This window comes from Tiliqua scincoides, chromosome 10 (genome assembly GCF_035046505.1).
Source record: "Tiliqua scincoides isolate rTilSci1 chromosome 10, rTilSci1.hap2, whole genome shotgun sequence".
NCBI lineage: Eukaryota > Metazoa > Chordata > Lepidosauria > Squamata > Scincidae > Tiliqua > Tiliqua scincoides.
The window spans coordinates 19,835,838-19,863,567 of NC_089830.1; the positions used below are offsets into that span (position 1 = coordinate 19,835,838).

The following is a 27,730-nucleotide window of genomic DNA, read 5'->3' on the forward strand; positions in this document are numbered from 1 at the left end:
TGTTTCACATCTGTGGTGCAGTAGCGGCAGCACAGGAAAGGCCAGCCTTGCTTTGTGCAAGGCCTTTTATAGGCCTTGAGCTATTGCAAGACCTTCATTCATTCATATAAGTTCATCTTTAATATATTAATTTATGTAAACTTATGTAAATTCATTCAAATTTTAAATGTAAATTAATTCTTTTTTTTCCCTGGCCCCCAACACAGTGTCAGAGAAATGATATGGCCCTCCTGCCAAAAACTTTGGACACCCCTGGCATAGAGGATCGAGCTTTTCTGGGCATACCTGTGCGCTTTCAAATTTCACATTTTTCTACTGCCCTTCCTCCAAGGAGTTCAGGGTGATGAACATGTTTCCTCCCCAACTTTGGTCCTCACACCAACCCTGTGAGGTAGGTGAGGCTGGGAGTGAGTGATTGACTGGCCCAAGGTCACCCAGGAAACTTAGTGTGTGCTTCCCTTTCTCTCTCCTTCTATTCCAGACTCTGGGTTTTCCAGTACACATCCCAGAAATAATAAAGGATCGTCACTCCATTCCCACTTTTTAAATTAAATATAAATATTTTTGAGTTCTGCAGTAGGCAATACATTTGCAATCTCCCCTCTGTATATAAAAATGCATGACAGACTCAAAACAGGCATGATCATAGAATGCCAATGTGGAATCCCATTCTTTAAAAAAAAAAAAAAGCAAAATACAAACAAACAAACCCCTTCCCCCAGTGACTCTGGAAAACTGAAACAAACAAACAAAAAATAAAACATCCACGGCTGGTAAATACACTTAAGGCAAAAGTAACAACAAGGAATAACTTATTTTTCGTATACAAAAATTAAATCCCCCAAATCAACAGATCCCATTGGCTTTTGGCTTCCTGCTTTCTCCCATGATCAGCTTGCTATATTGGATTTTTCATTCTTAACTTCATCCTATTTTTTCAATATATGGTCCCCCCAGGAGTCCTTTCAGAGCTTCAATGGCAGAAAAATGTTGAACACTATCGCCACCTCCTGGTCCACTTGGCTCAGTGCAAGTGCCTCTCCATTGGAAGTTTTATGAAAGGGTGGCGGTGGGGAGGAATCGAGCTGCATTTGTGTCTGTTCAGAGGCACCCCTGCTAAGGAGGAGGGGGGAGGGAATATTTTTTTCACCATTGCATCAAGCCAGGAAAATAAAAATGCAAGCCTAGCACCCATGCTTAGAGATTTCCCAAGATCATGCGTCTGGAGCAAGGTCTGGAGTCTTTCCCTTCTGGGCAAGTCTATCAGTGAGCAAAGAGCGAGAGAGTCCTGTAGTCCCATTGCCGACTCCGTGTCCTGGCACCATTTTGAAAGTGCTGACCTGCTGGCTGCTTCCACTAGCGCTCTTGGCCTGGCAGCCAGCCACGTCCACCATTTTGAAGTCCGACCTAGACCAAGACTCCTTAATAAGCCATGAAAACTTGTTTCCAGTTTCAGCAGAGATGTGCCTTTGGCTGTCCAAAACCCACTTTCACGTCCTGACATGGAGGTGGCTAAAAACAGTTTCCTCTCACGCTCCCCAAGAGAGATGGACCCAGCTACAGATGAAGATGACTTACAAGCAGGCTACTGGCCATCTTGGCAGCAACTCTGCGTTGCTAAGCCAGCCAGGCAGCCATCTTCCCCAGAGGATGAGAATGGCATATCCCAGCCCAGGTCTTGGGCACCAAGTCTATCTGGCTGTTTTGGAGTCCATTAGCCACATTAAGTGTCCGTTCCCTGTTCTCTCCCTTCTGAAGACGACCGGAGGTTGGCAGGGGTCAGGCACGAGTCATACGTGAGTCTGCATGCGTTGGTGGGCAGGGCGCCCATAGTCGGACTGCTGGGACAGGGAGGTATAAGAGAAGCGGGAACAGCCCGAGGTCTTACTGGCCTGGTCCGACTGCTCATACCCACTCTCGGCCTTCTCGTAGCTGCTCGGCTTGACGTAGCTGGTGAAAGCCCGGCTATAGGGGGCTGTGAGGTAGGCCGTCCCGCTGTACATGCTTTCCTGAGGGAAAAGTCGCTCGTGTGGGTCATAGGCTGCACGAGAGCCTGGTGTACCCAGGGTGTACCGGTGGGCATACTCATACAACTTGGGCTGGGCCGGCCCAGCAGAAGGGTAGAGAGAAGATGCCCCAAACAAAGGTCGGGTGGTTGGCGTGTACTCAGAGAAGCTGCTTCCTAAACATTGCTCCTCATGGGCGCGGACCTTGTAGTAGCCATTGGTGGGATCCTGGGGAGGACAAAGACAGAAACGCCAATGAAGCAAGGTTAAGGTACCACCAAATTATTTTGAGGGCCGATTCACAGTGTGGTGTAATGGTTAGAGCATTGGACTACAACAAGGGAACCCCAGGTTCACCTGCCATAGCTGCTTAAGGAAAGAATGAAAAGAATGGACCAAATATGGAGAAGTTCACAGGTAGGCCTCTTTGCCATCAGGTGTGGTGGGCACTAGGTTAGACAGCATAAAGAAAGAATTAGACCCACTGCCCACAAATCTGCTATCCTAACTATTAGTGGAGAACAGAACTTTTCTGTTTCAAAGGCAAGATGCCAGCAGGTACCACCTGCTGAGGAAAAGATGCTAGGGATGATGTTCGTGTTCTAAAAATACTGGAAAGGCAGGGTATACATGTCTTAAATAAATGAATAAATGTCACCGTCACACCCTGTTTTTGAGCATCTCAATTCATCTGGTTGGCACTTGTGGAAAGAGAAGGACCTTTTGGCATCACCCAGTAAGGCCACACATCTCTGGGGGTTCAAAGTGTACATTACTGTACACATCTTTGCTGGACCACACTGACTTAGAGCCTCAGTTTGGGTGGATCTACTGTAAGTCTCCCACACTCCCAGTTGAGCTCACCTTCAGTTCTTGGCTCCCGTCATCATCCTCCAAGATCTCGCTGTGCTCCGTGTGGGATGTTGCAGGGGACTCGCTGCTTGTAGCCTGGCAGGGGATGAAGGAGGAAGGGTGAGCATGGTATAGACGACCGCCTCGTCCCAGTTCTGTGGATCCCTTTGGGTCAAACTAGATGTGACGAAAAACGTATCATCACAACTTTGGTCTTTAAGTCTTGCGCTATTTAAAGTGTGACGCATGTGGATGTTGCTAGTTTCATAATCATGTTTTACAATAGTGGATCTGGGGTTCTACAGGGGAAGGGAGGATTTTTAACCCTTCCCCCTCCTGCATTTTCTTTCCCTCTCCAGTTGCTATTTGCCCCAGGGAGAAAAATCATATGTTCCCAAATTTTCATATATATAAATATTTTTGTCCTCATGGGGGAGCTGCTTCAGGGAGAGGGTTAAGCCGTTTCTGCCCACCAGTGCATATATGCAACAGGGACCAAATGTGTACACCTGTGGGCTGGGCAGAAATGGGCATTAAGGTTCCCTCCTCCATAGTCCCCATCAAGACTGGAGAGGTCCATGATGACCATGTACGAAATTGAAGATGAACACGCAACAACATAGTTCTTGTTGTGTCTAGTTCAACTCAGGGTTGTCTTGAAGGGGGACATAGGTTTCACCAAAAGTTGTACAACAAAACCGAACAATTTGGGAGCCAGTTCTCCAGTATGGCCTCATCTCACATCCATCCTCTGGGGAGTTTCATTTTCAAAAGAAATGCACAAGTTTCTTGCCCTCGTGGTTGTGAGAGGGGGAAAAAATTAGACTGTGTTGGCAACATCTAGTAAAAGAAGCCAGACAGGGGTAGATCTGATGGTTCAGAGGGCCCCCTTCCCCCTCACATACAACGTTTCATCATCTGCACAAGGCATTTGAGGGGATAATTTCTTGCATCACCACCTCTCCCCAAATTACCCACCAGATATAGATTTTTACATGGAGCACAAACACAGACACACACAGTTAGAGCATGGATTGCACGAGTTTTGGCACCAGAATCTGATGCTTTCCAGAGCAGGGATTAAAGCATACTGTATGATGTGCTGACGGGGATGTGGGTACAAGTGGCATGAAGGGAAGGGGATGATGTGCCTAGACTCAGGGGAGGGGACAACATGATTAAACATTATCAATGGCAAGGAAGAGAGAGATTTTTTGTCCCTCTCCCCTGATACTAATACTCTGGGTCAACCAACGATATTGACCAGAATTTGGTTCAGAGCAGTTAATGGGAGAACATGTCACTAATGCAGTGTTTCCCAAACTGTGGGTCAGGACCCACCAGTGGGTTGAGACCTGATTGTTGGTGGGTTGTGAAACTGACAAGCTGGTAACTGCCAAGGAAAATGCATGGAGCCCTATGAAAAGTGAAATTGAGCCGCACTGAGCTTCCCCCCCGCACCCCGTGGGTGACCATGCTTCAGTCTATGTCAAAGGGCAAGCCAAGAGGAATGAAATGCCACCAGGCCTATGGAAAGTGAAACCGAGCCATATGTGCACGTTCACTTATGAGTACACAAATGTACCTTGGCTCCTATCGAAGCTCAGGCAAAGAGGAATGCAAAGTCACCAGAATGGTCCAAATCCAATGAACGTGAAAGTTCATGAAATCCAATGAAATCCAATGAACGTGAAGTTCAATAAATGCTCTACAACAGTGTTTCTCAAACTGTGGGTTGCGAACCAATTCCAGGTGGGTCCCCATTCATTTCAAGGTGTATTTAATTTTCAATATATTAGGCTTGATGCTGCCAGGGTATGTGAATGCATTCTGGGAAACATGACAGACCTGTACTTTAAACAGGCTACTGTGTATATGCTTTTAACAAGGATAGTCAATGGGACTTACTCCTGGGTAAGTGTGGATAGGATTGAAGCCTTTGGGATGCTTGGGGAATATTTTTTAAACAGATCAGCGACTGCTTGGGAAGGTTAGAAGGGTTCCTTTTTATTTTCAATTCTTTTAAAAAAAATTATTTAAAAAATAATTAAAAATTCTTTAAAACTTTCCTGCCTGATGATGTCAGTTCCAGCCATGACATCACTTCCAGGTTCATGACATCACTTTCAGTGGGTTCCAACAGATTGTCATTCTAAAAAGTGGCTCCAGGTACTAGAAAGTTTGAGAACCACTGCTCTAGAAGGCAACCTCTTGCTCCAAAGGATACAAACAGAGGCGAAACTTTTTTTTAAAAAGTCTCATAAAGGTAGGTGGGTCCCAATAGCGTGTCATTTAAAACATGTTCCCAGTGCGACAATGTTTGGGAACCACTGCACTAATGGATGGAGTGTCTTCTCCCACCAGATGTGGAGGGTGGCCACTAACTGGCTTTTTTTCCCCCCAAGGGTTAGACAAATGCATGGAGGATAGTGCGAAATCAATGGCTATGAATCATGAGAGCTAAAAAATGGAACCTGCATGTTTCAGGGCAGTGTACCTGTGAATACCAGATGCTGGGGACATACAACGGGGGAGGGCTGTTGCCGTCATGCCTTGGCTTGGAGGCTTCCAAGAGGCACCTGGCTGGCCACTGTTGGAGAAAAGGATGCTAGACTAGATAGTCTTTCTGAAGGTCTCCATTTAATGTTCTCAGCGGGCAACCTGAACTCGGGTGTGGGATGCTGCCAAAATGGGGACCTCCTCCTTCGAGAAACAGCAGGAGGAGAGCCCTGCAGAGTCCTTTTTGGCAGGGAGGACCCACCAAAGTCTTGGGCAGAGACAGCTGCACTCTGCAGACCCTTGATCATGCTCACCATGGGCTCCTTGCCATCGTCCTCTGTCTCACTCGGCCGACTTGGGCTGCTCTCGCTCGTGGTGATCTGCACAAGGATATCTGCTTTGGAGAGCTGCGTCCCCCGCTTGGCTGCAGGAGAGATGGACAGACAGATGTGTGAGCTGAAAACTTGGTCTTCTATAGGATTCCACTCCAGGGGATTTAAACAATGACATCTGCGCACATTCCAGATCTTGGAGAGCTCTGGGATGGGCATGTGAAAACACCAGGAAGTGGCAAGATGCACTGAAGCCCTTCTCTGATCTATCCCCATGTAGATTGGGTAGCATTATTCAACGGAGGCATGGGTGGATCCATATCCCCTTGGGCAGCTAGCTGGGAGAAGAGCAGGCCCATATATCTGCTGTTTGGGAGGTCCACTGGTGGCACCATTCCACCCACTGGTTTTCCCCAGAAACTGTGCAGGGGCAAGTGTCTGCGGGACCCCAGGTAAACAGCTCAAATGGTTGCGTCTGGAGCCACCGTCAGTAGCAGGGAGATGTCAGGCCAATGGAAAAGGAGGGGGAGAGGCTTTGAAGACCAGGTGGGGATATTCAGTGGGCCTAATCAAGTTCACAGACCAGAGGAGCTCAGAGGAAGAGGGAATAACCCTGCCTCTCTCCAGCATTCTGACAATGCAGCCTTAACTATAGGCTGGCAGCAAACAGATCATTTGATTTTTGACCCCAACTTTCTCCCCGAAGGTCACTCAAGGATTGGTGACGGGGGCTGCAGCTCAGGGGCACAAGGCCCCACGTAATTCCTGGGAGGGCTGAGAATGGTTGGTTGGCAACCTTCAGTCTCGAAAGACTATGGTAGAAGCCTGCAGCACCCAGTATTCCCAGGCGGTCTCCCATCCAAGTACTAACCAGGCCTGACCCTGCTTAGCTTCTGAGAATGACACCTCACCTTTCCCACAGCGCTTCCGTCGGTAGCAGAAAGAGACGACAACCACCAATAGCAGGAGAGCAGCGACCCCGGAGGCAGCTAAGCCCCCCATGATCAGGACGGACAAGACCTCTGTGGGGAAAATTCATGCCTTTTATTATTGGCATTTGATTTAATGCGATCTTAAGTGATACCTTGTGCTTTCTTCTGGTTAGGGACCAGAACATGAATGCAAGTCAAAAATGGATGGGTGTCAAAGCACAGACTTAGCTTGAAAATTTATTTTGGCCAGCAAAAAAACATAACCTTTTTGGGCGCAATCCTACCCTGCGCTGGAACAGGCAAGCCAAGAGGCTTGCGCTGTATCCAGCACAGGACAGGGGCCCAAGGTGGTTCAGCCAGAGGCAAGAGGAAACTTTCCCCCTTACCTCCGGGTAAGGTGACTTTTCCCCTATGGGTCTCCTTGGACTTGTGCCACCTCCTGACTTGTGCCACCTCCTGAGGTGGCACAAGTCCAAGGAGAGCGGAGTGGCTTGAGGCTGCTCCAAGCTCCCCAGGAACGGGGGTTGGGATCCAGCATAAGCGCTGGATCCTAGCTCCGCCTCCTGCTCCCCACCTGCCCACCCCTGGTGCTGCCCACCGCCTGCCCTCCCCCCACCCAGGAATGCCTCCCTCCCCACCTCCTTCCCGCCCACCCCAGAGGCTTGCATCAGCCCAGGCTGAGCACAGCTGAAAGAGCAAAGTGATGAACGTCAAGTACAGTGGTTCCCAAACGGAGGCTCCCTGGGAAGCCACGGAATCCAGCCAGGGGAGATGCAGAATCCTCGTGAAAAAATCTGCCGCCCTATACAGTATAGGATTGTAGCCCTAATGGGGAGTTGTGGCCAATGGCCCAGTAGGTCAAGGGAACTGCTAGTTGGAAAGGTTTGGGAACTACTGCCCAAGGGGGGATGAAAGTCAAGGTCATGTTTGTCACATCAGTATTCTGCCCTCCCCCTCCAGGACCTCAGTCTCAAGCTGGAGATTATCCCCTTTTCTTCTCCCAACAATCCCTGCCAAAGTATGCTGTACAGAGAGACAGTGGCTTGCTAAGGTGAGTTTCACTGCTCTGCTGGGCTCTGGACTTGGATCTCTCTGCTTTGAAAACAGGAGATCTGGCGGGGCCCCAGTGGGTTCACCATGAGGCTTGTTCCTGGTGAAATTAGTAGAGGAGGATGGGGAATCTTACCTTGGCGGCGCAAGCTGACGGTAGCGGAACGTGCGCCAAAGCGATTCCATGCGGTGCAGTTGTAGGCCAAGGTGAAGTCGCTGTCATGGGTTGGGTCGATCAGCAAAGCAGAGAGCACCCCTTGGTCGGTCACCATGGTGTCCACCGTGAACCGATCTAGCGAGCCAGCATCCAGCACCCATTCACCCCATGACCAGGCCTGTTGCAAAGAGACAGGAAGGCAAATCAGAAGCCTGGACAGGCAGAAGATGATGGCTGCAGTGCTAACCACACTTTCCTGAGAGTAAGCCCCAGTGAACAAAATAGGACTTACTTCTGAGTAGACCTGGTTAGGCTTGTGCCCGATGGGTACCAAGCCCAAGGATCGACTCTAGACGCTACGGGGATGATTGGCGATGCAGAACCTTCCAAGGTTTTGTGGGAAAATCTAAACCAGGGATTCTTAACCGGGGTTATCCATACCCTTTGGAGGTACCTGAACCCAATGAGGGAGATATGGAACTCAGGTTGCAATCCTAACCACACTTTCCTGAGAGTAAGCCCCAGTGAACAAAATAGGACTAACTTCTGAGTAGACCTGGTTAGGATTGTGCTCTCAATCTCTGAACAATTAAAAAAAGATCTCGTCTGATCTTGGAAGCTAAGCAAGGTCAGGCCTGGTTAGTACTTGGATGGGAGACCACTTGGGAATACTGGGTGCTGTAGGCTTATACCATAGTCTTTCGAGACTGAAGGTTGCCAACCAGATTAGGTGATTAACTATTACCATTATTTATATGGGTAAGATTATTAAGTATCACCACTGTCAATGCAGATTGAGGCATTCTAATCCTAGCTATCCATATGTAAAGTAGAACCCCACTGCTGACAAAATAGTGGTACCTAATAGGACTGGTGATGATGTTGATTTCCACAGACTAGTGAAGAGGGTATGGGGACACACTGGGCAATCTATGGGGGGGTGGGGGGGTCTGTAATAGTAAAAGGGTTAAGAACCCTGAACTAAGCAGTGTACGTTTAAAATAATGGGTTCAATATCTGTACATTCTAACTACTTTGGCACACATGCATTCCACCTTTTCATCCAACTTCACAAATAATATCTGGTTTCTTTTGCATATGACATACCCTACTGCCTTTCCAATGACTGGGGCTGGCCTTCTGAGGTGAGGGGAGGTTGTACACAGCCTGCCCAGGCCTCAGAAGGTCTTTGAAAAGCACTTCCAGCTTTGGTTGAAAACCAGGGGTGCCTTAAGGACTCCAGAAGGACTCCAGGAGACTTTATGAAGTGCAGGGACACTGCAAGCTACCTCCTTGCACCTCAGAAAGTCAGCCAGAGTCTTCAGAAAGGCATTTCTGATTTTGTGAAAACCTGGAAGTGCCTCTCCAAAGGCTCTGACTGAACTCAGAAGACCTCCTAGACATGACTTCTAGTCATGTCCGGGAGGTCCTCTGAGGTCCTCCAGTGTTTGGCAACCTTCAGTCTCGAAAGACTATGGTAGAAGCCTACAGCATCCGGTATTCCCAAGCAGTCTCCCATCCAAGTACTAACCAGGCCTGACCCTGCTTAGCTTCCGAGATCAGACAAGATCAGGCATGTGCAGGGTAACAGTTGCTGCTCCAGTTGAGTCAACTCCATGGATCACAAACCTATGGATAAGGAGGACCATCCGGTACATTCAGGTCTGGTTAAGGCATGAGGGTGGAGGGCAAAGGCGAGTCAAGCACTTACAATCCTGTCGGGGGGTGGGACGCTCCCCACCAAACACTCCAGCCGTGCCTTGGCCCCCACTGCAGTCTGCAGGCTTGGTTCTGCGCTGATAATGGGCGGCCCTGAAGAAAAGACAAAAATGATGGACGCAATCAGGTCTTGTCAGATTTCTGCCAGGCTCACAGCAATAGGTTGCTGTACATGACCTGTTCTCAAGACCCCTCACCATTCACAGCTAGTGTCACTTCCTTCTCAGCCACTCCAATGCGTGGCACGATGGCTTTGCAGACATAGATGCCGGCATCTTCCTGCGTCACAGCCTTGAGGTGAAGCGTGTTTCCGTTGCTCAACACCTGTAGGTACAAGTGAGTTCAGATTTATTTACTGAAATGAAGGTATCAGTGCTCTTTTCCCAGCCAAAAAAAGGATACCCGGCCTCAGTTATTTAACCAGGGAAAAGACAATCCTAAACTGAAGGCCTGTTTGGACAGAAGGGCTTCACAATTTTTCTGAGGATTCAAAGTGGATGGGTCTCCTGGGGGAGAGGTTCTAGGTGCCACAACCAAAACTGTGTCCTGTGTGTTCACCAGGCTCAGTTCAGGTGGGGAGGAAGGCAGAATGGGGTGCCCCCTGTTGATCTTGGCAGACAGTCAGAATAAAGCAAAGGTTCTATATCTCTCTTACTACCACCATGGTCTTCTACCTGGCTCACTGTGCTACAAGACAACAGGAGGGGTAGACAACAGGAGGGGGTAGAAGCTGGTGTTTCCAGATTTGTGTTTGGTAAATTACACACAACTTGGGAACCTGAACTCCTGGTTTAAGTCACTTACCACACTAGATCCCTTCTTGGTCCAGGCTAGGGTGAGAGGTGGATTCCCCGCCCAGGTACAGGTGAAAGAGGCATCAGAACCAACATCTACAGTCAGGGGCTTGGGCTGGGAGGTGAGGCGGGGTCCAACTGCAGGAAAAAAGAGGAAAACAGGGCTTATGGGGGTCCATTGCTCAGTAGTGGAGACCTGCTTTCCATGCAGAATGTCCCAGGAGCAACCCCTTTCAGAAACACATTGACCTAGCTAGACTAATGGCCTGACTTTAAGGCCGCTTCATATGGTCCTAGGGATCGGTTAAGAGACTGTGAGCCAGCGAAGGCTTTTGTGCCACAGACTTGCTGGGTAGACCTGGGCATGTCACATTGTCTGTCCTTCATCATGGGATTAAAAATCCTGGCCTCACCTATGGGGGGGGGGGAGGAGTGTTGTGCAGGCAACTGAGAAAATGCATCTGAGGGACATTGAAAGAGGAGTGCTGTGTTTGCTGATTTCAACCCAAGCAAAACAAAATTATACTTTTAATGGAGTCAAAAAGTAACTGGGAAGTAACTGGAATAACTGGGAAGATGTCTAGAAACTGTACAAAAACAACAGGTGGCTGAATTCCACAGAGATGGGGGTGCCTTTTTTAAGTGGATGATGTCCTCCTTGCAATGGAAAAGGGTAACACTTTTCTTTTCTTTTAAAGACAGCGCTTGCCTTCTTTGTGAATGGCTTTTCGGTTGACAAGCAGTCCATTAAACATTCTTCTTAAAATCTGCAGTTTTATACACTGTTGTCTTCAATAGTGTGAACGAAGGTGTGTTTATGCATGTATTAAATAGTTTGTTTTAAAAAAAATTTGTATGTAGATACATATCTGCCTGTGCTGCTTCATACAAGTACTTATAAAATTAATTGGGGGTAACTTTATAGTCAATTAAGGGTCTTGATCTGTGTGCATAATGTAAAAAAAACAAATTAAGCATGCTTTCTTGCTTCAGAAACGGTTATTTTTACTCATATGCAAATTGATGCAAAGGTAATTGATATATTAGTCACCTTGCTCTAACTGGGTGCAAACCCAGCTGTGAATGTGTCAAAAATATGGCACAAATGCCTAATTTTACCATGATGATGGTCGCAGGTGGGAGACCTTTGAGGTCTACCTGCTGGAATGGCAAGTGGGGTTACAGGAGAGAAGATCCTGGCAAGGGGAGCCCCACATCTGACCTGACCACACTGAGTATGCCCCAATCTGGCACCAAGGTCACCCTTGTCATCTCCTTGTCCATCCTCCTCTTCCAAAGTGTTCCCACCTATCCCAGGATACACAGACCCAACCTGCCTCCTTCACTTACAATGCACATCCACCAGTGTGCTGACGTTGGTGCTGCCGACGGCATTTGAGACCTCGCACGACACCGGCTCTGTGAAAAACGATTGATCGACTGTCGCCTCATAGCTGTCCCCGTTGGCCTCCGGAATGGGCACACCTCCTTTGGCCCACCTGCGAAGGCATGCACTGGCATCAGACGAGCCTGGCTCATTGCAATCCCCAAAGCTGCCAGGAGAGGGCATCACAGCAACATCACTATTGTTGTGTGATCACAGGGAGGTTGGAGTCTGTTGGCCTTTTTACCTGTAGCCTGTCACCTCCGGGTTGGAGGTGGCCGTGCAGAGAAAGCTCACTTTGCCACCCTCGGCCACCGTTTGCGGCTGCACCGACAGCATGACGACAGGGGGATCTGCAAGAAAGAGGAGCAGAGAGGCTGAAAACTCAAGAAGGGGGATGGAACCCAGCACCAATGTGTCCGTCCCATCCCAGATCTACTCAGGCCTGGCCTATGTATTAGCTCCTACCCCTACATTTGCCTCCACTCTCCCATCCTTGCCCTTGTCTCTCCCTCTTTTTTGCCTTCCCTATCATCTTGCACTGTAAGCTCTTTGGGGCAGAGGACTTGTCTAAGACGCAACTCAGCAAGGTGCCAGGAGATCAGATGTTGAGGTATGAATAATAATGGAAGGTAACCCACATTCCGCACCAAGAACAAACACAAACACTGTATCATTTATGAAAATATATTTGCTGACTTTGGCAAGATTTATTTGGCGGCTGCTGATCACCTCGGGGAGAGACAAGGGCATTGAAGCATCACCTCTAGACCCCTGAAATTCCCAATTTATCCTCCTCCAATTATTTGCACTGAGGCAGGCTGCATATAGGAAGGGGCTTGCATGAATTCTTCCAGACAGGATAAATTTCACATACAGAATAAGCATGTCAGGGCAAAGTGGTCTAGCATAGCTAGAACCAAGCCAGTTTTCTATGCGCATGGATTTGCTTTCTTGCTACCAAGAGGCATATAATCACATGTGCCCGCACCTGAGGTCTGTCCAACCATGTTGCAAATTTATCACCTCAATGAGAACTAGTGCCAAGATCCCACTCTGTCCCTGATAATACACTGGCAATAGGTCTCTGCATTCATGAGAGCTAGAAACTTAATTCAATCTCAAAGAACAAAAGCTGAGATTCACAGGACATGGAACCAGGCACCTAACTGCAAATGCCGCACTCATACAACATCCTGGGCAAGACCTGGTGTGGTGTACTTAAGCCTGGGGAGGGTCAGATTCTAATTCCCCCACTTGGCCATGAAGCTGGCTGGGTGACCTTGGGTCACTCTCCATTTCACAGTCTAACTTACACCATATGTTCTTGTGAAGATAAAGGTGTGTGTGTGGGGGGGGGGAGGGGGGAGACAAGACCATTGTACACTTCCCTGAGCTCCTTGGAGGAACGATGGCAAAAAATGCCATATTATATATCTATCCCCAGAAGTAAAAATTGAATCGTATGCACAATCACGGAAGAGAGTCTCCTCTGTAGTGCAGCAATTTTCAATGCTTTTCTTTGCACGACACTCTATGGCAGGGGTTCTCAAACTTCTCAGGAGTAAAATTCCCAAGGTACATTCTTGTAGGGGAGGCAGGAATGGAGCCCAGGATGATTGCAACCCACCTCTGATTTCACAATCACAAACCGAAAGTGGGTTGCAATTTTTTTTTTTTTACATTTTCCCAGACTTGGGGAGCCCTGTGGAGGCTTCTGTAGGGTTCGCTGCACCCCCGGGAACCTGCTGCTGTTACGTATGAGTAAAATACAACCCCTGCCCCCCCTCCTGGGGATCACGTTACTCCATTCCCCCATCCCCGTACCTTAAAATGGTAAGGGCAGAGGACTTCAGGCTGGGGAATCACAATGCCTCAGTTTGAAAATCTATGGTCTTCTCTATGACCTTCGCCTCCTGTGATATCACTTCCGGCTTTCTGGAGAATCTTACAGGTTCTGAGGCTCTGTTTTTAGGGCAATTGTCTCAACAGGTGGGAAACCCTGGCCTCTGAGTGGCCCGCTTGGAGGCAGGCTGTGCAGCATGGCCTTTCCCAGTTTGAAGAGACACTTGGCCAACAGTCTAAGAGGCAAAGAAGGAAGGCCCATAGCCAGGGAGATAGGCCAGGGACAGACTGCGCTTGCTCCCAGTGTGGAAGGGATTGTCACTCCCGAATCGGCCTTTTCAGCCACACTAGACGCTGTGCCAGAACCACCATTCAGAGCGCGATACCAGAGTCTTTCCGAGACTGAAGGTTGCCAACACACATCTCTAGTAATGAATTGTCCCTCCACTTCCACCAGCTCCTTACAGCACACACCTCCTCTCCACCAACACATCTTCTCTCCACCCAGTGCACCTTCTCCCCAGCAGATCCCCCTGACGTGGACTCACATTGCACATTGAGAGTCACTGTGGTCTGCTTGCCGGCTGGGGCCGCTGGGTTGCTGACCCGGCAGGCGAAGGAGCTGCCCATGTCCCTGTTGCTGGGGGTCAAGAGGAGGGTGCTGACAGCCATCTCCCGCTTGCCATCGTCCATCAGTGCCTGCAGGGGAGAAAAGGGAGGTGTCCACAAGTGCCATCTTTCTTTGAATAATCCCTCTCTCGGGGCAGGGCCGCATCACACATTATGGCAGAACCTAATACCCAGTTGTGACCAACAGTGGTTTAGAAACACTCATCTCATACAGGGATTGGATTGGCTGTGGTCCCGTGCGCACTCTTGGTAGCCACCATAATGTACCAATGCAGCCCTCTTCCCAACTTCTTATTCACTACTGTATTTCAACAGGGCTCTTTGTAAGCATGAGAAGAGCTGAGAACTTAAAAGCCTGTTGGTAAGTCCTCTGTGGAATTTTGGTTGTGTAATGGAAGATCAGAAGATCATCAGGTGGATGATGTGGTGTTGACAGTGATCCCATGTTTTGACAGCTGGTTGACAGCTCGGGGAAGGGCAGGGCTAGCTCCATCAAGCTGTAATCCATCAAGGCCAATGGAGACCTGGTTGGACACCTGAGCTTCATTTGACCTTGATGGGGCTTTGAATGAGCTAAGGAGGTAGCTTACAGCTGAGCTGCACTTGCACTTAATGGGACCCAAAGGATAAAAGGCAGCTTCAGAAGGACCAAAGGAGCGGGACGCTGACCCAGCCGGAAGCCGGACGCTGACCCAGAGGGAGACGCTACCTGACCCAGAGGAGACCTGACCTGACCTGACCTGACCTGACCTGACTGGACTTTGCCCTTGGACTTTGACCCGGCTTATTGACTTTGGACTGTGATTTGGCAATCTGCATTTATTGGACTGGGACTTGACTCTGAGGCGTGCTTACTACCCAGGTGAGTTAGCAAAGGGAAACTAACCAGCCTTAAGCGGGCACAATACCTAGTGGGGAGGAGCTGTGACACAACAGGTTGCTCCTCATATTATTGAACTGTGACTTTTAAAATGTTCTAAGCACTTTCCAGAGATGGTTTCCACTTTTCAGACCTGGTCTTGCATCAGGGAAAGGTGGAGGAAGGGAAGGAGAAAATGGTATAGTGGTTCGGGAGTCAGACGTGGAAAATCCAGGTTCAGATCCCTGCTCAGCCAAGAAGCTTCCTGGATGACCTTGGGCCAGTCACTATCTCTCAGCCTCACCAACAACCCAGGGCTGTTGTGAGGACAAAAAGAGGGGGGGAACTATGTACACCACCCTGAGCTCCTTGGAGGAAGGGCAGTACAAAAATGTGAAAAATAAAAATGAATGAATGAATCTAAGTCCGCCTCCCAGTTGCACATGCCTGATCTTGTCTGATCTCAGAAGCTAAGCAGGGTCAGGCCTGGTTACTACTTGGATGGGAGACCGCCTGGGAATACCGGGTGCTGTAGGTTTATACCATAGTCTTTCGAGACTGAAGGTTGCCAACCATTCAGGAATCAAACCTTCAAATTGCATCCTGACCAAGGGGAATGGCTGCTGGAGACAGATTTCAGGAGGGAAAGAGCCAAATGGCACCTTGGCCCTGCCCAATCTAAGAAGTGGACTTTATTATCTCCTGTTCCCCAAGCAATCACTTGATGAACAATTTAACCACCTTTTCTTCCTCCTTCGTTTCCTGAACGTCGACCCCAGCTCACCTTGGAGTACACCGCTGAATCTTGCCTCTGCCCATCACGGTACCAGCTGATCTCAGCGGCTGGCTTGGCGCCACCGGCGCGACATGAAAGGTTGTAGGGGATGTTGGAGATCACGTGCACGATTGGCCCATTCTGGATCTCAGGGTCGTTGGGGGGAACTGGAAGGAGAGATGCCAAGGAGGTTAGGGAAGGGAGCCCACAGGCCAGAGATTGCAGAAAGGTGAGCCTTTTTGGAGAGGAGAAGGGGCAGTGCATTGTGAGAGCCCAATTGTGCAAAGAGGGGTGGCATTGAGCCATTGAGAGTCCAATCCGATCCAACTTTCCAGCACCGGGGCAGCCACAATGCAGCCCCGAGGTCAAATGTTCGCATACCTTGAGGAGGCCTCAAGACTGCCTCCCCAACACAGGAAGCAGTGCAAATCCCATAGGCACAGCAGCACCGGCACTGGAAAACTGGATAGGATTGGACCCTGAATCATTTGCAACAGAACAACTTAATCAGCCTCTGTGAGTTCCATTTCCAGATAGTCCCTGTTCTTCAGAGGGGATGCAGCATAATCTGTTTGTCCTATTGGGGGCAGGGGGTTCCTCCTGCCTGGAAGCCAGAACATGAGATCCAGCAACAAGGCTATATACAAACAAAACCTGACTGAATAAAACACAGCAAGACAACTGATCACAGCCCAAAGACAAACCCATCTGGCTTGGGGAGAACCAATGATCTCAGTCCTGCTGCAATGGTCTTTCTTCTTTATTAGATGCCTAAACAACCAGGCACTTAATCAATAAAGAATGGCAAACAAGACCCTTTCAGGCTTGCAATCCAATATTTACTCTTCTGGGACGGGGAGCAGCAAGCCCACCCAGAGTCTTGGCTGACTGCTCCTGCAAGTGAATGCCGGGGAGGGTACTCCTCACTTGCAGGGAGGGCATATTGAACCCACTTGCCCTCTCCTCTCTTGTGACATCAGGCTACCGGATTGAACAATGCTCTGACCTGAGTCACTTTCCTACCTGGGGCACACCTGTGGAAAAGTGCACCCCAGGTAGGAAAGTGAACCAGGTAAGCGCACACCTGTCATGCCTCCAGTGGCACTAGACGTCCATGCAATGGGCATTTGAAAAGACTTCAAATCCAAGGGATGATTCCTAGATCTTCTCCCAGGAGACTTTTCTGGGTCCTGTACTCTGTTCTGCTGGCAGAGGATGAGAGACAGACAATTTGGGCGCAATCCTAACCAACTTTCCAGCCCTGACATATCTGTGGCAATGCGGTGTGCACTGCATCCTGCAGTGGGGAGGTAGTCAAGGGGGCTGTCATAAATATGTGCAGTTCAGGCCTAGTAGCATTGCAAAGCCTGAACCAAAGTAACCCAGTAACATAGAAGTGGCTTGCATCCTAGCTGCAAGGAATTTACAACTCATGGAAGGCGATAAATGTAGCACCTCAGTAGCCAGAGAGGCGCCCAGGAGCCTCCAGTGGGGAGGGGGAGAACTAGGAGGACTAGCATCCAGCCCCACTTCGAGAAGATTCTGACCCCAAGAGTTCTGATTGGGCCGTTTGAAATGGGTTCAGAGTCACCCCATCCTGGTAGCCTGTGAAGTATAAAAAACAAAGCCCAAAGGGGTCTCTTGTCTTCGTCTTTGGTCTTTGTCTCTTGGTGAGATAGGTGGTGGGTGCACATCCTGCCCCGCCAGGACCATGTGGCCTCATAGGTAATGGAGGATCTACAAAAGAAGCTGACCCAGGTGAGCGTTAGGAAATAATAGAGATAGCCAGTTAGCTTTATTATTTTATGCTGATATGTTTCCTAGAAGTTTTTATGCCTCTAGCATTTGCTGCCTTTTGTAACTTTTTGTAACCCTATGTACTTAATAAAGTAAAAATCCTTTTACCATGTTGGTTCATTGTCTGTTGGGGACAAAGGTTCAGAATCCTGCCTAGCCGTTCAGCAAACTACCAAAAATCCTTATTGTGGACTAGTAACTTGGGGACTGAGACTTTAAGTAAAGAAAGTGCTCAGTGCCTACAAGGGATATAGTTAAGCCTAGAGGGTCTCGGTTTCCCTGGACTGAGGCACTGGCTCTTACAGGGTGGTGGCAGTACTACCAAACAGGGATCTTTGAGGGCTCTAGGGTTCAGAACCAACAACTCTGAGCACCCCAAAACCCTGGGAGTGAGACCAAGTATACAACAGGGGCTTCCTCAAGCTAAGGGCATATTTGTTGCCTTACCTTGGGGGCTGCATTGCGGCGAAGTCAGTGCTGGAAAGTTGGTTAGGATTGTGCCCTTTGTTACTATAGACAGTTGCCCTAAAAACATAGTCACAGAACCTGGAAGGGTGGTTTTTCAGTGATTTTCAAGCGCTGTGCTCTAAACTCCCGCGGCACATCTGTGGACCTTTCACAGCACAACAATGTACCGTGGCACACCAGTTGAAAATCACTGCCTTAGAGATGGATGGGTTACAAACTGTGAGAAAGAACAATATTTTGGAAGAGGACCTTTGTAGGAGTGGGGCAAAAAAGAAGTGCAGTGGGGGTGGGGTCAGTCCAAGACCTCCTGATGCCAAAGGCAACTGCTTCAGTTGGCCTCATGGATGGGCCGGCCCTGGGTGGGGGATAAGGCAACTCACTGAGCACGGTGAGTTTTGCCCGCTGGGATCGTAACGCCGCTTGTGTGGCCTGGCATTCGTAGACCGCGTCATCATCTAGGTCGGCGTAGTCAATCCGTAGGTTGTGCTGTCCGGCAGAGGCATCCCCGACAATGGAATAACGGGACCAGCCTGCGAGGAGGAGGAAGGAATTGAAGTATTGGCTCCTTGCACAGAACCAAAACAGAATGTTGTGGTACAGCACCCCCTGGAGTTTCATTGAGTCACTACACGCATCAATAACTCTCATGGGCCAACACTGGGTCAAAACAAGCAGTCAAACATGACCGACACTTTTCCAGCTGCCCCCCCATAACCCATCCATCCCCCCCCCCCCGCCAATACCACATTGAACATACCAGGCAGGTCTCTTTCTCCCCCCAAGGCCAATCCATCCTTGGTCCACTGAACCATGCCCCGGTAGCCCATAATCACACAGGCCAGAGTCACCGACTGTCCAGACACAATCACCTGGTCCATTGGCTGTTGAAAAAAATAAGCAGCTAGCCCTGTGGAGAAAAATGTGGCGGTTAGGTCAAGCCCTGAGGTAGTAGCACTCATAGCAGAAAGTCAGAACTTCTAGGTGTGCGGTGTGCAGTTTTGCGTTAAAGAAATTCACTTTTTGTTCCATAAGGCTTTTGTGTTCTCTGGGAATTTGTCTATAACTTTTGATAGAATGCAGATATTTAAATGCCGTTTGTTTTGTTGCATTCTGCTTTAAATTACCTATTGAATGATGTATAACATGATGGTGTTATTCATATGTACCAAGGTTTCCACAATTTTGGCCACTCGTGATAGCCCCTCAAGGCCAGGTACCCGGGGAAATGTATCCCCTGCTCCCCTTAGCTATGCTACTAGTTTGCATGCGGTGGTGGGGGACAAAGAGCTACCTTCCTACTTCCAACAAAGCCAATCTAGTAGCCTGTTTTCCATTGTTTATACCAGGGGTGTCCAAACATTTTGGCAGGAGGGCCACATCATCTCTCCGACACTGTGTCGGGGGCCAGGAAAAAAAGAATTAATTTACATTTAAAATTTGAATAAATTTACATAAATGAATATATTAGAGATGTAGCATATGAATGAATGAAGGTCTTGCAGTAGCTCAAGACCTCTAAAAGGCCTTGCACAAAGTAAGGCCAGCCTTTCCTTCGCTGCTGCTGTTTCATCAGCAAGTAGTGGAGGGAGCCCTCATCCCACAGCTCATGCGAGAGGTTGAATAGTCACCCTCACGCTGAGAGCGGTTGCAACGGGCCAGCATGGGTGTCAGCAAGTCTCCGGAGGGCCAGAGGCTCATTGGAGACTGGGGGCTCCCTGAGGGCCAGATTGGGAGCTTCTGTTACCCTGCACATGCCCAATCTTGTCTGATCTTGGAAGCTAAGCAGGGTCAGGCCTGGCTAGTACTTGGATGGGAGACCACCTGGGAATATTGGGTGCTGTAGGCTTATACCATAGTCTTTCGAGACTGAAGGTTGCCAACCATTATTGAGGGCCGCAAGTGGCCCCCGGGCTGGGTTTGGGCACCCCTGGTTTATAAAAACCAAAGGAGCTGCCATGCTGTGAGACAGGCTAGGTTGAGAGAGAAGCCAAATGGCCCAAGGTTGTCCTGAAAGGATTGGAGCTGAATGGGGATTTGAACCTGCCTCTCCCTAGCCAGACACTCTAGCACACTAGAGAGAAAATTGCTATTCCAGCTGACTGCCTCTTGATGTGCTAATTTTCTACCTGCGGTTCGGCCTTTTTCATTTTCTTCTGGTTTTTTAAATAGCCCCCTCAATTGCAGTGGCTCATTCCTCTCAAGAGACATACAACCACCCCATGCTGCACATGGATGTGCAGACCAGGCCTCAGCTGCTGGCCATGTCCACCTCTTGTGCAAATGGTACAGTAAATCTGAGTTCATGCTGATCCTCCTTAACAATCCTCCTGTAACCGATAAGGTATGTACACATCCCCAAAGCATTCCTCCCGTCCATAATTTTAGGCTCTTTCTCTCTCCCCCCCACCTTGTGTGTGAAAAAAGAGATGCAGAAATGAGCTGGGAGAGGCAGGTGCATGGGGGGAAAAAAGGCTGATGTAGCGTATTCCAATTTGGAAGCAAGGCAGCAGCCCCCCTGGGTCCCTGGCATGGCCTTATCTCCCTGCCGCAGACTGTCAAGGTGCCAGCTTTGTGTGCTCTGCACATGCCCTTCGGCCAAGAAAACTTCCGTTTTTGTTCCGCGGTGCCCTCATCCAACCTGCTGCTCTCCTTTTCCCCCTGGCGCCAAGCACATGCTTGAAGAAAAATTTTGGAGGGAGGGGGGAGAGTGAGCGAGCAAGGCTGTGTAAGCAAAAGAGAGGGCTGCTTTGGAATCCAAGCCCTCTGGGTCCTGTCTCAGCTTTGGACTGAAACAGGAGTTGGGGGAAGAGAAGAGATGGAGGCCAAGGAGGGAAGGAGAGGTAGAGTATGCTAGTAAGCTCGAATCCAGTGACACAGAATGAAAGGACCACCACACACTCTTGACCCCATAATGCGTTCCTGTGGTCTTGTCCCCTGTTTCACGGGGCCTGCAATTAGCATTGCGTAAAGCAGCGATTTTCCACCTTTGACATCTCACGGCATACGGACAAGGCGCTAAAATTGTTTAGGTACACCCAATTGGTTTTTTGGCAATCAACAATGCACACCACACTGCACCGGTGGTGTCGGGGTGGTGGTGGTGGTCCTCATATCCACCAATGGCCCTTCTAATAAATGACCCTCTCCCCAAACTCCTGCAACATACCTGTGCCTGTGGCTGAAAATTGCTGGTGTCAAGGATCAACCTTTTTCTAGAGGTTGGACACGGGTGACAAGTAAAACATAACCACAGGCTTGTACTCCGTTCCACGCGTGGTCACGGGGATTGGGAAGGACGTGGAAAAATGAAGCCATTCACCCAGCAAAAAATGTTCACAGGATCTAAGGGACAGATGCAACGTCCACTGAGAAGGTAACAAGGAAGGGCGAATTATTTTTCTTACTGGAGGCAGCAAGATTTGTCCAATACGTTTGTTCAGGGCTTTTCACTGTCCTTTCCTTGCAGGGACCGTTTCTGTACATAGGATTGTGCAGCTTGTCCCACACTGGGGGGCTCTGCTCTTCACCCTCCAAAATGTGCCTCTTTCAAAGGGCCACACAGACCCATCTGGCCCACTGGGGCACCACTGCCCCTCCTGCCTCCACGTCCAGTGGGGTTGGGCCTGGTGGGCTAGCGCCATGTGCCCGCTGTGGCCGTGGGTCCCAGTTCTGCCTGTCTTATGCTAAAATACCACCTGTGGAACTAGCACCACTGGATGAAAAAAACAAAATGGTAGACTACCGAAAGAGCCATTTCATATTGACCTTCCCAATTCTAAACATGGTTTCTTGAAATTAAGGCCTTTGCTGCTTTATTTATGATTCAGCAATGGGTTATTTTATTTATTTTACACATTTTTATACCACCTTTTTTCCAAGAACTAAGGGTGGTGTACAGGGTTCATTCCCTCCTTTTGTCTTCACAACGACCCTGTGAGGTAGGCAAGGCTGAGAGATATAATAATAATACTAATAATACAGGTATTTATATACCGCCTTTCTAGGTCCTCAGATTTCTCCTCAGACTTTATTCAAGGCGGTTTACATAGGCAGGCTAATTTAAATCCCCGTAGGGATTTTTACAATTGAAAGAAGGCTCTATCTTTCAAGAGCTACAACAATTCAGATGTTTCGTTTTGATCTGGCCTCCATCCTGGCCTCCATCCTCCCACGCTCAGAGCAGATGGAATAGCTCGGTTCAGCTTGTCAGCTGCTTCAAGGTCGCACGGTGCCGGTGGCCTTGAACTGGCGACCTTCGGATGTTATCTTCAGGCAAATGGAGGCTCAACCCTCTAGATAGAATGAATGGCCCCAGGTCACCCAGGAAGTGTCAAAGTTGAGTGGAGATTTGAACCTGGATCTTCCAGGTTTAAGTCCAATTCCCAAACCACTACACTATCCTGGCTCTCATGGGATATAAGGGGACAGAATGGGGGTATGGGGGCAATCTACTTATCAGGGAGGTGCTTCCTCTCCTCTAGTGCCACCTACATTCTGAGGGAGAAGCAAATGAACATTGACTGATTCCAACTGAATGGGCAAAAACTGCTGCTCATCTCTCTCTGTGGCAGTCCAGTAGAAGGCATTTAGAGGCTCAAAGACACATCCTGGATACCCTGGGAAGTCATGACCAACTACACCTCTACACCACATGTACAGGCAGTGAAACAGAAACATATTGCTGCTTTGGCTTGCATGCACATGCGCAAACACTCCATCTCTATTGCACAAACTGAACTTTGGAGCCAAACGAGATGGAAAGAGAAGATCCGCTGAAGATCCCTTGATCGCATCTCCAAGTGGCTTTAGAAGCATTAACAGCAGTCCCAAGTGTGTGTTGTGAGTGTGTGTCGGTGAGGAAATCTGAACTGAGAGGCTGTTAGGCAGGGGGAGAGGAAATTTAACCCTTCCCCCCACACATGAACATGTGTGCATTGGCTGCAACAGGTTAAATGAGAGCCTTCCCACCCCTGGACATCACCAAAGGCTTCTTAAATCATCTGTACAGCAGTGAGTGATAAATGTGCATGTCTGAATTGATCTTGAGAAATATGGGTTTAAAGAAGAAGCAGATGTTTTCATTCCCAGATTCTCCTTCAATGGAGCCTCTAGTTCTGCCATTTTCAACCGCTGTGCTGTGGCCTGTTGGTGTGCCCTGGATGGTCAGCAGGTGTGCCGTGCAGATTTGGGGAGGGTCATTTATTAGTCGGGCCACTGGAAATTGTGGGCCCCCCTGCCAGTGATGCAGAGTGTCAATTGTCCTAATACAGATGGGGTGCCTTGACAATTTTAGCACCTTCTCAGTGTGCCTCTCAGAAACAGAGAGGAAAAATGTTGAAAATTGCTGCTCTCGTTTATACAGTGGCTGTCCTGAAATTTCGCACAAATTTCCTTTAAGCAAAAATGGCAGAGGATCAACCTCCCTGGCAAGGTACATCAAGCCATGTGCTCCAAGCCCACTGACCGCTCCAAGACCTGCTCCATGCAACCTCCCAGACTCAGCTCCCACCCCTTCCCCTCCTCTCTTTCTGGGGGAAGGTTGTTAAGATCCAAGAGACTGAAAGAGCCTTTATTGGCACACAGATCCCTCCATCTTGAGGCTCTTATCTCCTCACTAAAGCCTGCTTAACTGCAATCCAATAATGCCAGCCCTTTGTCCTATTGTTTAAAAGTTTACCCACTAAACTAGGGTCTGAATAGCGGGATAATCCCCTCAAGAGGGTCAAGAGGGGCGAGACAGAGGGAGCTGCAGACAAAGGCCTGGCAGAGAGTCAGAAAGGCAGGTCCATTCTGACCCCGTCCCCGTCCCCCCAGGGGAACAAGGCCAGCTAATCGCCTTGCGTACCACCATGTCTGGTACTGACCCGAACCTCTGCTCCGAGCAACAATGTGTCCTATTTTTCCAAAGTACAAATTGTCAGCCGGGAAGGGGAGGGCAGTGCAAGTTATGTTTGGGATGCATTTTTCCATCTCCAGTGCATCACTTCTGCAAAAGTTGTTCACAACAACAAATAAAGACCATAGCCATTGTTTTGCTGTGCCACTTGTCACCCATTCCCTAAATTGTAAGCTGCTCAGGGCAGGGGTCTACCCTCTCACTCTTTGTAAGGTGCCATGTGCATGGATGACACAATAGTATTATTTATGGCAGTGGTTCTCAAACATTCAGCAGCAGGACCCACTTTTTAGAATGACCATCTGTCAGGACCCAACGTCATTAACCTAGAAGTGATGTAACGGCCAGAAGTGACATCATCAAGCAGGAAAAATTTTTAACACCCCCGTACCACAAATTAAGTAAATAAATAAGTTTACAATAAGTTTAAAAATTTATTTAAAATAAAGAACAGTTCTCCTAAGTCTCCCAAGCAGTTCCTGATCTGTTTAAAAAAATTCCCCACACATCTCAAAGGCTGCAATTCTACCCACACTTACCCAGGAGTAAGTCCCATTGCCTCTCCTTGTTAAAGCATATAAATAGCAGCCTGTTCAAAGTACAGATCTGTAACATTTCTGCAAATGGAATCACTTACCATTATAGCATCAAGTCTAATATATTAAATATAACACACACATTGAAATGGAGACCCACCTGAAATTGGATCGCGACCCATCTATCGGGTCCTGACCCACAGTCTGAGAAACTCTGATTTACAGTGTTATCTCCTGAGCCACCTTGAGTTGGAGGCAGGTTGCAACCCCCTCCCTCTAAATACAACTAACTGCCTTTACTATGGTTGCACTTCTCCTCTAGACTGAGGCCTTGGGGGAGGGGGAGGTAACAGTGCTCTTAAGGTGGTCCAAAACCTACCCTTTCATGGCCTTACCTGTAATAGCAGCTTCACACAAAGCTCATCTTTGTATTTTTAAATTGAATTTACGCTCTAATGTGGCACGGCCTTCTCATTTTATTTTTATCCTCCCTGCCTAAGGAAGCTCAGGGTGACATTTACTACGCTCTCCTTCACACCATCAATTTAATCCTCACAACAACCCTGTGAGGTAGGCTTGACTGAGGGACAGTGACTGGGGCCCAGGTTTTACCCACTGAGTTTTGAGTGGAGCCCAGTGGAGATTTGAACCTGGCTCTTTCCAGCCCTGGTTTGATGCTCTAATAATCACTTCATGACATTTCTCCTTGCTACTCTCTCCCACCCACCCATGAAGCAAGACCCAGAATCCTGCTGGGGCAAGTCATCTAGCCTCTCTCAAGTCACCGCTGAGCCTACTGCAGATTTCAGTCCATCTCTGCCTTGAGATTCTAGCTAGACGCAGAGTAAAGTTGGGGAGTTGGTTCTCCTGTCCTTCAATCCCTTTCCAACAGGTGGCCCTCCATGAACACTGGTGGTTGGGAAGATATGGCTCCTTGGCTGGGCTTCCCAGCTCACAGCACCTCCCCTGCCTTGAGCAACAGAAGATGCCTGCCATATTATTTTATGGGGCAGTCAATAATGAAATAATCACAGCATGCTTTGTCCTCTTAAAAATTGCTATGGACAGAGTCAGTAATAAAAAAAACCAAGATAGAGAATCATAATAACCCACAAAGGAGACACAAGCAAGCGCCTGGGTGGGGGGAGGGGGGGAAACAAACACAGAATGGCTTGTGCAGGGTTGAAGCTGGCATCTGCCTGGAACCCGCATCCCAGATGCTACCTCTCTGACTTCCGTCAAATCCCTCCTTTTCTGGAAAGCCTTCGGCGCAGCAGTTCACCCAACTGCACTTAAGCCTTTGCATCTGAAGTGAATGCCTATTCTATTCTAGCCTCCACCTTCTTCCTGGGTTGAATTTTAGATTGTAAGCTCCTCGGGGCAAGGACCTGCCATCTTGTTGTTGCTCTCCAAAGGGCCATGTATGCTGATGGCCCTATGCGAACAAGGCTACTAGCCAATGGGGAGGAGGGAGAGATGGTCAGGAGGCAGTTGTCTCCTGAGGCAGAGGCAACATGGATGGAAATGGAACATTTGTGGCCACAAGATCCTCTTAATGGACACCAGGAAGCCAGTTCACACCAGTATCCTCCCAATTTCCAGCCAGTGTTCTCCTCTTTGCTGGCCCCAATTGCAAACCTTATGTTTGCACTGGGCACCCCGCAAGTCCACTGCCTTTCATCCTCTTGCAACCATGCGCATTCATTCTCCATCACACACACACAACATCCTTGCTGAACACACACAGCTGCAGGGGAAAGACTCCTGCCACAGGCCTACCGGGAGGCGTCCATATGGGCTCCCATCTGGTGACTTCCACGAGAATGTTCTCTCGCGACAAAGGCAGCATCATGTCTGCCAGTGTTGTTCTGCTATAATGACGAGGTGGATCAACTCACCTCCTGACCTGCCACCCCAGAAGCCATTGCCCACCCCACAAGTGTGTGGGCACACACTGCTGTGCACAGTGGTTGCTGGTGCGCCGGTTTTGGCAAGCACATTGCCTTGCAATACTGCAGATTTATGTGCTGTTGGGATTGAGCAGCCAGTGACCATTGCAAATAGCTAGAAGAAGGGTTTCATCATCACCCTTCTTATGTAGCCACAACTTCTAACCACTAGGCAATCCACTCATGTAGCCAACATGTGACTTCCAAACAACATTGCCTCTAAAGAACACTAAACCCATTTTCATCTACAAGGGAAAGATAACAGATAGTGATGTGCATTGATGTAGCCAGTCATTCATGGAGTGCACACAGTTAAATAATTGGTGTGGGGCTTGGGGGCTCCAGTGCCACATCTGCTCCACCTTCTGCGGTGAGCACACATTTTAATTCTTGTCCTCCTCAAAGCCATGAGGTCTAGAAATGTCAAAACATTTAAAACCTGGGTGACAATTCAGATTCAGGTTGGTTGGTTGGCAACCTTCAGTCTCGAAAGACTATGGTATAAGCCTACAGCACCCGGTATTCCCAGGCGGTCTCCCATCCAAGTACTAACCAGGCCTGACCCTGCTTAGCTTCCGAGATCAGACAAGATCGGGAGATAGTGTTCAGTATAGGGAGATGGTTGGCAACCTTCAGTCTCGAAAGACTATGGTATAAGCCTACAGCACCTGGTATTCCCAGGCGGTCTCCCATCCAAGTACTAACCAGGCCTGACCCTGCTTAGCTTCCGAGATCAGACAAGATCGGGAGATAGTGTTCAGTATAGGGAGATGGTTGGCAACCATCAGTCTCGAAAGACTATGGTATAAGCCTACAGCACCCGGTATTCCTGGGCGGTCTCCCATCCAAGTACTAACCAGGCCTGACCCTGCTTAGCTTCCAAGACCAGACAAGATTGGGCATGCGTAGGGTAACAGTTAATTCAGGAGTGTAATGTTAAGTCAAGGAGGGAATTGACATTCCAACAAGGATGGAAGAGGAGAGGACCAAGAGCTACGATTCTTGGGATCAATTGGTAGCTCTGGGGGTGATGGAATCAAGACAGGAAACAGGTCAGAAGGCAAGAAAGGGTGATGAGAAACCACCAAAAGAGCTGTCATGTGCCCTGCACAAGTTCCCTTCTTGCAGTGAACAGGGGCAGTTGCCTTAGTTGCAGTTGAACAGGGGCTGTTGCTCAGTATCATCTACATTGCCCAGCAGTGACTTTCTGGGGCTTGGGGGGGGGGGAGGGAGGAGTCTTGCCCAGCCCT

General features: G+C 48.8%; 1 protein-coding gene and 2 pseudogenes across 1 annotated transcript in view; all 3 read right to left on the reverse strand.

Annotated features, from left to right (window-relative positions):
• Positions 1-533: 533 nt before the first annotated feature.
• KIRREL2 (kirre like nephrin family adhesion molecule 2) overlaps positions 534-27,730 on the reverse strand; it is a 55,402-nt gene continuing 28,205 nt past the window's right edge. The window contains exons 2-15 of the mRNA XM_066638996.1: positions 18,857-19,006; positions 18,480-18,629; positions 15,844-16,001; positions 14,119-14,269; positions 11,973-12,078; positions 11,692-11,840; positions 10,352-10,479; positions 9,745-9,871; positions 9,540-9,640; positions 7,808-8,006; positions 6,601-6,711; positions 5,672-5,781; positions 2,871-2,954; positions 534-2,234 (exon numbers count right to left, since the gene is read on the reverse strand). Of these exons, the coding sequence (XP_066495093.1) occupies positions 1,791-2,234; positions 2,871-2,954; positions 5,672-5,781; positions 6,601-6,711; positions 7,808-8,006; positions 9,540-9,640; positions 9,745-9,871; positions 10,352-10,479; positions 11,692-11,840; positions 11,973-12,078; positions 14,119-14,269; positions 15,844-16,001; positions 18,480-18,629; positions 18,857-19,006 (2,168 nt within the window). The 3' untranslated portion in view covers positions 534-1,790. The remainder of the gene's footprint in view (positions 2,235-2,870; positions 2,955-5,671; positions 5,782-6,600; positions 6,712-7,807; positions 8,007-9,539; positions 9,641-9,744; positions 9,872-10,351; positions 10,480-11,691; positions 11,841-11,972; positions 12,079-14,118; positions 14,270-15,843; positions 16,002-18,479; positions 18,630-18,856; positions 19,007-27,730) is intronic.
• On the reverse strand, positions 26,985-27,107 carry LOC136661936 (5S ribosomal RNA; annotated as a pseudogene).
• On the reverse strand, positions 27,137-27,259 carry LOC136661882 (5S ribosomal RNA; annotated as a pseudogene).